Source organism: Haliotis asinina, chromosome 1, assembly GCF_037392515.1.
Source record: "Haliotis asinina isolate JCU_RB_2024 chromosome 1, JCU_Hal_asi_v2, whole genome shotgun sequence".
NCBI classification, from domain to species: Eukaryota; Metazoa; Mollusca; class Gastropoda; order Lepetellida; family Haliotidae; genus Haliotis; species Haliotis asinina.
The window spans coordinates 51,107,559-51,120,507 of NC_090280.1; the positions used below are offsets into that span (position 1 = coordinate 51,107,559).

General features: G+C 44.9%; 1 protein-coding gene across 1 annotated transcript in view; it reads right to left on the reverse strand.

Annotated features, from left to right (window-relative positions):
• The window catches only part of LOC137293230 (ubiquitin-protein ligase E3B-like), a 42,967-nt gene that overhangs the window by 16,770 nt on the left and 13,248 nt on the right, over positions 1 to 12,949 (reverse strand). The window contains exons 11-17 of the mRNA XM_067823894.1: positions 12,311 to 12,431; positions 11,491 to 11,525; positions 10,435 to 10,464; positions 10,116 to 10,228; positions 9,654 to 9,802; positions 8,209 to 8,367; positions 7,699 to 7,873 (exon numbers count right to left, since the gene is read on the reverse strand). Coding sequence (XP_067679995.1) covers positions 7,699 to 7,873; positions 8,209 to 8,367; positions 9,654 to 9,802; positions 10,116 to 10,228; positions 10,435 to 10,464; positions 11,491 to 11,525; positions 12,311 to 12,431 — 782 coding nt within the window. The remainder of the gene's footprint in view (positions 1 to 7,698; positions 7,874 to 8,208; positions 8,368 to 9,653; positions 9,803 to 10,115; positions 10,229 to 10,434; positions 10,465 to 11,490; positions 11,526 to 12,310; positions 12,432 to 12,949) is intronic.

A 12,949-nucleotide genomic window follows, 5' to 3' on the forward strand; every position in this document is an offset into this window, starting at 1 on the left:
ATGAGATGGCTGGATGCTACTTACAGGATGAGATGGCTGGATGCTACTTACAGGATGAGATGGTTGCATGCTACTTACAGGATGAGATGGCTGGATGCTACTTACAGGATGAGATGGTTGGATGTACTTACAGGGTGAGATGGCTGGATGTACTTACATGATGAGATGGCTGGATGCTACTTACAGGATGAGATGGGTGGATGTACTTACAGGATGAGATGGTTGGATGCTACTTACAGGATGAGATGGGTGGATGTACTTACAGGGTGAGATGGCTGGATGTACTTACATGATGAGATGGCTGGATGCTACTTACAGGATGAGATGGGTGGATGTACTTACAGGATGAGATGGTTGGATGCTACTTACAGGATGAGATGGTTGGATGTACTTACAGGATGAGACAGCTAGAGCTATTTACATGATGAAATGGCTGGATGCTACTTACATGATGAGATGGTTGGATGTACTTACATGATGAGACAGCTAGAGCTATTTACATGATGAGATGGTTGGATGCTACTTACATGATGAGATGGCTGGATGCTATTTACATGATGAGATGGTTGGATGTACTTACAGGATGAGATGGGTGGATGCTACTTACAGGATGAGATGGTTGGATGCTACTTACAGGATGAGATGGGTGGATGTACTTACAGGATGAGATGGCTGGATGTACTTACAGGATGAGATGGCTGGATGTACTTACAGGATGAGATGGTTGGATGCTACTTACAGGATGAGATGGTTGGATGCTACTTACAGGATGAGATGGGTGGATGTACTTACAGGATGAGATGGCTGGATGCTACTTACAGGATGAGATGGCTGGATGTACTTACAGGATGAGATGGCTGGATGTACTTACAGGATGAGATGGCTGGATGCTACTTACAGGATGAGATGGTTGGATGCTACTTACAGGATGAGATGGCTGGATGCTACTTACATGATGAGATGGCTGGATGTACTTACAGGATGAGATGGCTGGATGCTACTTACAGGATGAGATGGCTGGATGTACTTACAGGATGAGATGGCTGGATGTACTTACAGGATGAGATGGCTGGATGCTACTGACAGGATGAGATGGTTGGATGCTACTTACAGGATGAGATGGCTGGATGCTACTTACATGATGAGATGGCTGGATGTACTTACAGGATGAGATGGGTGGATGTACTTACAGGATGAGATGGGTGGATGTACTTACAGGATGAGATGGCTGGATGCTACTTACAGGATGAGATGGCTGGATGCTACTTACAGGATGAGATGGTTGGATGCTACTTACAGGATGAGATGGGTGGATGTACTTACAGGATGAGATGGGTGGATGTACTTACAGGATGAGATGGTTGGATGCTACTTACAGGATGAGATGGTTGGATGCTACTTACAGGATGAGATGGTTGGATGCTACTTACAGGATGAGATGGCTGGATGCTACTTACAGGATGAGATGGTTGGATGCTACTTACAGGATGAGATGGCTGGATGCTACTTACAGGATGAGATGGCTGGATGCTACTTACAGGATGAGATGGCTGGATGCTACTTACAGGATGAGATGGTTGGATGCTACTTACAGGATGAGATGGCTGGATGCTACTTACAGGATGAGATGGTTGGATGCTACTTACAGGATGAGATGGCTGGATGCTACTTACAGGATGAGATGGCTGGATGCTACTTACAGGATGAGATGGCTGGATGCTACTTACAGGATGAGATGGGTGGATGTACTTACAGGATGAGATGGCTGGATGCTACTTACAGGATGAGATGGCTGGATGCTACTTACAGGATGAGATGGCTGGATGCTACTTACAGGATGAGATGGCTGGATGCTACTTACAGGATGAGATGGGTGGATGTACTTACAGGATGAGATGGCTGGATGCTACTTACAGGTTGAGATGGCTGGATGCTACTTACAGGATGAGATGGTTGCATGCTACTTACAGGATGAGATGGCTGGATGCTACTTACAGGATGAGATGGTTGGATGTACTTACAGGGTGAGATGGCTGGATGTACTTACATGATGAGATGGCTGGATGCTACTTACAGGATGAGATGGGTGGATGTACTTACAGGATGAGATGGTTGGATGCTACTTACAGGATGAGATGGGTGGATGTACTTACAGGGTGAGATGGCTGGATGTACTTACATGATGAGATGGCTGGATGCTACTTACAGGATGAGATGGGTGGATGTACTTACAGGATGAGATGGTTGGATGCTACTTACAGGATGAGATGGTTGGATGTACTTACAGGATGAGATGGCTGGATGTACTTACAGGATGAGATGGCTGGATGCTACTTACAGGATGAGATGGGTGGATGTACTTACAGGATGAGATGGTTGGATGCTACTTACAGGATGAGATGGTTGGATGTACTTACAGGATGAGATGGCTGGATGCTACTTACAGGATGAGATGGTTGGATGCTATTTACATGATGAGATGGCTGGATGCTACTTACAGGATGAGATGGTTGGATGCTACTTACAGGATGAGATGGCTGGATGCTACTTACAGGATGAGATGGCTGGATGTACTTACAGGATGAGATGGCTGGATGCTACTTACAGGATGAGATGGCTGGATGCTACTTACAGGATGAGATGGGTGGATGTACTTACAGGATGAGATGGCTGGATGCTACTTACAGGATGAGATGGTTGGATGCTACTTACAGGATGAGATGGCTGGATGCTACTTACAGGATGAGATGGCTGGATGTACTTACAGGATGAGATGGCTGGATGTACTTACAGGATGAGATGGCTGGATGCTACTTACAGGATGAGATGGCTGGATGCTACTTACAGGATGAGATGGCTGGATGCTACTTACAGGATGAGATGGGTGGATGTACTTACAGGATGAGATGGCTGGATGCTACTTACAGGATGAGATGGTTGGATGTACTTACAGGATGAGATGGCTGGATGTACTTACAGGATGAGATGGCTGGATGCTACTTACAGGATGAGATGGCTGGATGCTACTTACATGATGAGATGGCTGGATGCTACTTACAGGATGAGATGGCTGGATGCTACTTACATGATGAGATGGCTGGATGCTACTTACAGGATGAGATGGCTGGATGCTACTTACATGATGAGATGGCTGGATGTACTTACATGATGAGATGGCTGGATGCTACTTACAGGATGAGATGGCTGGATGCTACTTACAGGATGAGATGGCTGGATGCTACTTACAGGATGAGATGGCTGGATGCTACTTACAGGATGAGATGGTTGGATGCTACTTACATGATGAGATGGTTGGATGCTACTTACAGGATGAGATGGCTGGATGCTACTTACAGGATGAGATGGCTGGATGCTACTTACAGGATGAGATGGCTGGATGCTACTTACAGGATGAGATGGGTGGATGTACTTACAGGATGAGATGGTTGGATGCTACTTACAGGATGAGATGGTTGGATGCTACTTACAGGATGAGATGGGTGGATGTACTTATAGGATGAGATGGCTGGATGCTACTTACAGGGTGAGATGGCTGGATGTACTTACAGGATGAGATGGCTGGATGCTACTTACAGGATGAGATGGCTGGATGTACTTACAGGATGAGATGGCTGGATGTACTTACAGGATGAGATGGCTGGATGCTACTTACAGGATGAGATGGCTGGATGCTACTTACAGGATGAGATGGCTGGATGCTACTTACAGGATGAGATGGCTGGATGCTACTTACAGGATGAGATGGGTGGATGTACTTACAGGATGAGATGGCTGGATGCTACTTACAGGATGAGATGGCTGGATGCTACTTACAGGATGAGATGGTTGGATGCTACTTACAGGATGAGATGGGTGGATGTACTTACAGGATGAGATGGCTGGATGCTACTTACAGGATGAGATGGTTGGATGCTACTTACAGGATGAGATGGCTGGATGCTACTTACAGGATGAGATGGCTGGATGCTACTTACAGGATGAGATGGTTGGATGCTACTTACAGGATGAGATGGGTGGATGTACTTACAGGATGAGATGGCTGGATGCTACTTACAGGATGAGATGGTTGGATGCTACTTACAGGATGAGATGGCTGGATGCTACTTACAGGATGAGATGGCTGGATGCTACTTACAGGATGAGATGGGTGGATGTACTTACAGGATGAGATGGCTGGATGCTACTTACAGGATGAGATGGCTGGATGCTACTTACAGGATGAGATGGCTGGATGCTACTTACAGGATGAGATGGTTGGATGCTACTTACAGGATGAGATGGGTGGATGTACTTACAGGATGAGATGGCTGGATGCTACTTACAGGATGAGATGGTTGGATGCTACTTACAGGATGAGATGGCTGGATGCTACTTACAGGATGAGATGGCTGGATGCTACTTACAGGATGAGATGGTTGGATGCTACTTACAGGATGAGATGGGTGGATGTACTTACAGGATGAGATGGCTGGATGCTACTTACAGGATGAGATGGCTGGATGCTACTTACAGGATGAGATGGTTGGATGCTACTTACAGGATGAGATGGCTGGATGCTACTTACAGGATGAGATGGCTGGATGCTACTTACAGGATGAGATGGCTGGATGCTACTTACAGGATGAGATGGCTGGATGTACTTACATGATGAGATGGCTGGATGCTACTTACAGGATGAGATGGTTGGATGCTACTTACAGGATGAGATGGCTGGATGCTACTTACAGGATGAGATGGCTGGATGCTACTTACAGGATGAGATGGTTGGATGCTACTTACAGGATGAGATGGGTGGATGCTACTTACAGGATGAGATGGTTGGATGTACTTACAGGATGAGATGGCTGGATGCTACTTACAGGATGAGATGGCTGGATGCTACTTACAGGATGAGATGGCTGGATGCTACTTACAGGATGAGATGGCTGGATGCTACTTACAGGATGAGATGGCTGGATGCTACTTACAGGATGAGATGGGTGGATGTACTTACAGGATGAGATGGCTGGATGTACTTACAGGATGAGATGGCTGGATGCTACTTACATGATGAGATGGCTGGATGTACTTACAAGATGAGATGGCTGGATGTACTTACAGGATGAGATGGCTGGATGTACTTACAGGATGAGATGGTTGGATGCTATTTACATGATGAGATGGCTGGATGTACTTACAGGATGAGATGGCTGGATGTACTTACAGGATGAGATGGCTGGATGCTACTTACAGGATGAGATGGCTGGATGTACTTACAGGATGAGATGGCTGGATGCTACTTACAGGATGAGATGGCTGGATGCTATTTACATGATGAGATGGCTGGATGCTACTTACATGATGAGATGGCTGGATGTACTTACAGGATGAGATGGCTGGATGCTACTTACAGGATGAGATGGCTGGATGCTATTTACATGATGAGATGGCTGGATGCTACTTACAGGATGAGATGGCTGGATGCTATTTACATGATGAGATGGCTGGATGCTACTTACAGGATGAGATGGCTGGATGCTATTTACATGATGAGATGGCTGGATGCTACTTACAGGATGAGATGGCTGGATGCTATTTACATGATGAGATGGCTGGATGCTACTTACAGGATGAGATGGCTGGATGCTACTTACATGATGAGATGGCTGGATGTACTTACATGATGAGATGGCTGGATGTACTTACAGGATGAGATGGCTGGATGTACTTACAGGATGAGATGGCTGGATGCTACTTACATGATGAGATGGCTGGATGTACTTACATGATGAGATGGCTGGATGCTACTTACAGGATGAGATGGCTGGATGCTACTTACAGGATGAGATGGTTGGATGCTATTTACATGATGAGATGGCTGGATGCTACTTACAGGATGAGATGGGTGGATGTACTTACAGGATGAGATGGGTGGATGTACTTACAGGATGAGATGGCTGGATGCTACTTACATGATGAGATGGCTGGATGCTACTTACAGGATGAGATGGCTGGATGTACTTACAGGATGAGATGGTTGGATGTACTTACAGGATGAGATGGCTGGATGTACTTACATGATGAGATGGCAGGATGTATTTACAGGATGAGACAGTTAGAGCTATTTACATGATGAGATGGTTGGATGTACTTACATGATGAGATGGTTGGATGTACTTACAGGATGAGATGGCTGGATGCTACTTACAGGATGAGATGGCTGGATGTACTTACATGATGAGACAGCTAGAGCTATTTACATGATGAGATGGTTGGATGCTACTTACATGATGAGATGGCTGGATGCTACTTACAGGATGAGATGGCTGGATGTACTTACAGGGTGAGATGGCGGGATGTACTTACATGATGAGATGGCAGGATGTACTTACATGATGAGACAGCTAGAGCTATTTACATGATGAGATGGTTGGATGTACTTACAGGATGAGATGGCTGGATGTACTTACAGGATGAGATGGTTGGATGTACTTACAGGATGAGATGGCTGGAGCTATTTACATGATGAGATGGTTGGATGTACTTACAGGATGAGATGGCTGGAGCTATTTAAATGATGAGATGGCTGGATGTACTTACATGATGAGATGGCTGGAGCTATTTACATGATGAGATGGTTGGATGTACTTACAGGATGAGATGGCTGGAGCTATTTACATGATGAGATGGTTGGATGTACTTACAGGATGAGATGGCGGGATGCTACTTACATGATGAGATGGCTGGATGCTATTTACATGATGAGATGGTTGGATGTACTTACAGGATGAGATGGCTGGATGTACTTACATGATGAGATGGCTAGAGCTATTTACATGATGAGATGGTTGGATGTACTTACATGATGAGATGGCGGGATGCTACTTACATGATGAGATGGCTAGAGCTATTTACATGATGAGATGGCTGGATGTACTTACAGGATGAGATGGCTGGATGTACTTACAGGATGAGATGGTTGGATGTACTTACAGGATGAGATGGCTGGAGCTATTTACATGATGAGATGGTTGGATGTACTTACAGGATGAGATGGCTGGAGCTATTTAAATGATGAGATGGCTGGATGTACTTACATGATGAGATGGCTGGAGCTATTTACATGATGAGATGGTTGGATGTACTTACAGGATGAGATGGCTGGAGCTATTTACATGATGAGATGGTTGGATGTACTTACAGGATGAGATGGCGGGATGCTACTTACATGATGAGATGGCTGGATGCTATTTACATGATGAGATGGTTGGATGTACTTACAGGATGAGATGGCGGGATGCTACTTACATGATGAGATGGCTAGAGCTATTTACATGATGAGATGGTTGGATGTACTTACAGGATGAGATGGCTGGATGTACTTACATGATGAGATGGCTGGATGTACTTACAGGGTGAGATGGCGGGATGTACTTACAGGATGAGATGGCTGGATGTATTTACATGATGAGATGGCTGGATGTACTTACAGGATGAGATGGCTGGATGTACTTACAGGGTGAGATGGCTGGATGTACTTACATGATGAGATGGCTGGATGTACTTACAGGATGAGATGGCTGGATGTACTTACATGATGAGATGGCTGGATGTACTTACAGGGTGAGATGGCTGGATGTACTTACATGATGAGATGGTTGGATGTACTTACATGATAAAATGGATGGAGCTACTTACATGATGAGATGGCTGGATGTTTCACAGAAGAGAGTGAGGAGACTGAACACAGGGTGGATGGTAGAGTTGGGCGCTTGGCCTAACAGGTCCAGGAAAGTCTTCAAACCACAACTTGGGCCCAAGTCTGACAGGAAGCGCCACAGGATGGGCAAGAGGGTCTCGTTATAGCTCAGACCTTTACAAATGTAAGACAAATGCAAACGTACAAGAAATATCTTGTAACTCATTAAAAATGATGAGCCTGAGCTTTAGTATGTTTGTGATAGGGAGGTTCAGACTTTACAAAAAGGGTTCCCTCAAATTGGGATCAGACAATCCAGTGATCTACACTATAGCAGCAGTCCCACTGGTCATGATGTCATGCAAACAGACTAGTCACTGAGCTTAAGCATCTGATCTTAAGAAGCCTGCTCACAGTCACTTCATCTGACCAGTGTTTGGTGTTGAGCTATAGCCCCTAATCAATAGTCCCTTCCTGTGACCAGATATTTCTGATGGCTGGTGTCATACCTCCAAGAATGTCGGACCTGAGCTGTGAGAGGGTCTGTAAGGCTGTTCGATACAAGGCACAAGGCATGCAAGTGGACGTGGCCACAGAGCTGTCCAGTTTAATCTTGGGGTTGACAGTCTTTGATGATGATGCCTTCACCAGTGCTTTCTTCAGGATATCTGCCAACACCAATATATTGTACACTGCAGTCAGCAACCTACAGCAATATCAGCCTGGATGGATGAATGAGATAGATTTGGGAGCCATGTTGATGAACTTGGTGATACTATCATAGAAACTGGAGGAGAGAGCTGAGTGGGTGAGCAGAGTGAGTGATGTGGAGAAGTGAGCTCAGTGGGTGAGCAGAATCAGTGATATGGAGAAGTGAGTTGGGTGGATGAGCAGGGTGAGTGATGTGGAGAAGTTGGCTGGGTGTGTGAGCAGGGTGAGTGATATGGACGAGAAGTGAAGTGGGTGAGTGAGCAGTGTAAGTGATGTGGAGAATTGCACTGGGTGGGTGAGCAGGGTGGGTGATGTGGAAAAGCGAGCTGGGTGGGTGATATGGAGAAGCGAGCTGGGTGGGTGAATAAGGTGAGTGATACAGAGAAGCGAACTGGGTGGGTGAGCAGGGTGAGTGCACAGGATGAGTGATATGAAGAAACGAGGTGGGCGGGTGATATGGAGAAGGGAGCTGGGCGTGTGAGCAGGGTGAGTGATGTGGAGAATTGGGCTGGGTGGGTGAATAGGGTGAGTGATATGAAGAAGCGAGCTGGGTGGGAGATATGGAGAATTGCCCTGGGTGTGTGAGCAGGGTGAGTGATGTGGAGAATTGCGCTGGGTGGGAGAATAGGGTGAGTGATATGAAGAAGTGAGCTGGGTGGGTTATATGGAGAAGGGAGCTGGGTGTGTGAGCAGGGTGCGTGATGTGGAGAAATGTGCTGGGTGGGTGAACAGGGTGAGTGATATGAAAAAGCGAGGAGGGTGGGTGATATGGAGAAGGGAGCTGGGTGGGTGAAAGGGGTGAGGGATGGAGAAGCTAGCTGGGTGGGTGATATGGAGAAGCGAGCTGGGTGGATGAATAGGGTGAGTGATATGGAGAAGCAAGCTGGGTGGGTGATATGGAGAAGAGAGCTTGGTGGATGAATAGGGTGAGTGAAATGGAGGTGGGCTGGGTGGATGAGCAGGGTGAGTGATATGGAGAAGTTAGCTGGGTGGGTAAATAGGGTGAGTGAAATTGAGATGGGCTGGGTGGGTGAGCAGGATGAGTGATATGGAGAAGTTAGCTGGGTGGGTAAATAGGGTGAGTGAAATTGAGATGGGCTGGGTGGGTGAGCAGGATGAGTGATATGGAGAAGTGAGCTGGGTGGGGGAGCAGGGTGAGTGACTTACTTTTTGTGAGTAAGCTCACAGAGCATCAGGGGTGATTTATTGCGTGTGAGCTCAGAGAGTGTCTGTGGTGACTTACTTCTGGTGGGTGAGCTGGGAGAGTGCACCGTGGAGTTGTTCTGTGTGGTTTCCACATACTCCAGTAGGACGGAGAACAAGAGACGGATCATCCTCTCACTCCACAGTAACTGCAGCTGCTTCACCACATACGGCATCGCCTCATGCAGGCTGGTGGAATACAACAACGTCATCAGGGTATATACAATATGTCTACAGATCATTGCCTCATGTATGCCGGATGAACCTAACAAGGCTGGCAGAATATAACAATTCCATCAGGGTATATATGTCCAATATATCTATAGCGTATCACCTCGTGCAGGCTTACAGAATAAAATGTCATCAGAGTATATACAATATATCTATGGCTTTTCACCTTGTGCAGGCTGGCAGAATACAAGTCCTCCAGGAACAATCAGGGTATACAACAAGATATATCACATTACATTTCTCCCCTCTGAACTGTTGTTTCAGATCTCACCTTTGGTCTGTGTTCTGGGAAAACCAGCCCAGAACAGGGTGCCAGTGAGTCAGATTCGATCTCTTGTTTTGGACATACATCTTACAGCTCTCGAGTAGCCGGATCATAACAATCTGAAACCATGTCAACACAATAACTGTACTGTCTGCAAAAGTATGGTTGCTATGTTACATTTGAGATACAACGTATCCAAGATGCCATTTTAGAAGATAAAATTTTTAGCAGTTCACTTTTTCAAGATCATATCCATCTGTATGTGTCCATATACACAGTATATACACAGTGAAAATAAAACTTTTCTTGGAACATTATCACTTACCATGAAGCTCATTGTGTTTTCCACCAGTCCCTATAACAAACAAAAACATGTCAGTTCTCGGTTACTCCCCATACACCAAGTTCAGAATTTTTAACAAACTTCATTTTATTTTGTACGCTGCTTTCTGACTGAGTGATTGAGGTTAGTTTTACGCCACTTTTAGCAATATTCCAGCGATATCATGGCAGGAGACAATAGAAATGGCCTTCAAACATTGTACGCATGTGGGGAGTGGAACCAAGGACTTTGGCGTAATAAGCGAACACTTTAACCATTCAGCTACCCTACCATCCCCAGTTTTGCTTAATGCAACACTGACCTACATTCCAGACTGATAAACACTGCCTGGACCAGACAATCCTGTGACTGACTAAGCACTAATCTAAGCAAATGGAATACCAAGCAAGCCAGTCTGACCATCCGATCCAGTCAGTCACTTCTCACTGAAAACACGACTCAGTGCAGTTGCTTGTTCGTGTCCAGGCAGTCACTGCTGGTGACATCCAGCAAACCTTGTGGTGTTTGAGATTCTATGACGTGAGGTGTGGTTTAAAATCATACGTAGGAATATTTTGCTTAAAGGAAGACGTGCATGTGTGTGTTTGTCTGTGTGGCTGCTTGTACCAGCACAGACTTAAGCTGGTTTTATAGTACTAGCTCACTGAGATACCATGAAAGAGTAAAGCATGAATAACCAATATACTATACACACTATACTGACTAAGAGCTGACGAGTCCTTGTTTTACCCATTAATACCGAGTGCCAGACAGGGATTCACAAGTACCATATTTTAACATCATATGATGTGACATAGCTGGGGATCAAACCCACGATATTCCGCTCTCCAGGCAGATGCTCTTACCTCTACACCACAGAGGTAGTCCGGATACTATGACAAATACAAATAAGTCAAAACATCAGATCACCCATATAGTCATCTCTTACAACAAGTATGGGTGGCTGCACCACTACAACCAGGATCTGTGTGGGACTATCAGATCTCAACTCATACTGGATTTCCTTCAGGAGGATAATCAACATGACTGCTCCCTTACCTCCAGCTCTGTGTATCCAAGGTGGATCAGGTTGGCTGAAACACCAATAACCGTTTATTGCTATAACAAAACAGAATTGGACCGCAAAAGAGTGAATGAGTTTAGTTTTATGCTGCTTTTAGTAATATTCCAGCAATATCATGGCGGGGGACACCAGTAAATAGGCTTGACACATTGTACCCATGTGGGGAATTGAACCTGAGTCTTCAGCGTGACAAGCAAACACTTTAACTACTAGGCTACCTCACCGCCCCAGAACACAAAAGAAAAATTATTGAGACTTTTCATAAAATTTCGAAAAATCTCAAATCTTTTGGCACTAGACTAATATTATCTGTTTTTAAATTAATCAGTCATTGACTGGCATTTTTACTACATTCTGAGTTAGAGGGTAAATTTCAAAGTTCATGTAAGAGAATGCAACGGGCGTCACATGCTTCAGATGGGCTTGATAATAGCTGTATCAAAGGGAGATTACTCTAAAGTACAGCTTCAACATAATACAGAGGGCTGCATCAAAGAGAGATCACTTAAGGGTACATCTACTCTCCCAAGAGACAGGGGCCTGTATCAAAGGGCGATCACTATAATGTACAGCTACTTACCCAAGAAACATGGGCCTGCATACAAGGAAGATCACTCTAATTTACAGTCACTCACCCATGAGGCAGGGGCTTGCATCAGTGAGAGATCACTCTTATGTACAGTCATTCACTCACCCATGAGACCGGCGTACAAAGCGAGATCCCTCTAATGTACAGACACCCATGAAACAGGGGCTTGCATCAAAGGGACATCACTCTAATCTACAGCCACTCACCCATGAGACAGAGGGCATAGTTTCCTTCCAAGGAGTTGAAAATTATTCGAGTACTCTGTTCATTGGTCATCAGGTCCAAGCACCGCTTGAAGATCCGATGTGTGATAAGTGAAGACATGCACTGAAATCAGGAGGAACTTACATACTTACACATGTTGAATACCTATATGAATTAGTGTTTTATCATGGATGGTGTTAGTCTGTTGTGGGCTTAAAACCTTATTGATTCAGTATTATTTAACTTTCGTTTTGTTTAAGTTAAAGTTTAACAAATCCATGATCCAAACTATAACAGTATATCTGTCAAACTTCATTAAACAAACAAGATCTACAGCAGTTTCTAGGTTTAAATGTTACACCTACATACTGTATTTGATCCATAAAATGTCAGAACGAACATATCCTAAAGTAAATGAGACTGCTTCTTCATCACACACAATTTCACAGTACAAATGCCTGATGATTGGCTTTACAACCATGTCAAAGGCTCTTTAGGCTTTTAATTAGTTGTAATTTCATCCTGATATGACCAGCTAGTATATAAATGCAAACATGTTTTGTCACCTGGTGTCATAATTCACCCTTACTGTGACCAGATAAGAATATGTGCAAATATGTGACACTCAGTGTCTTAACTCC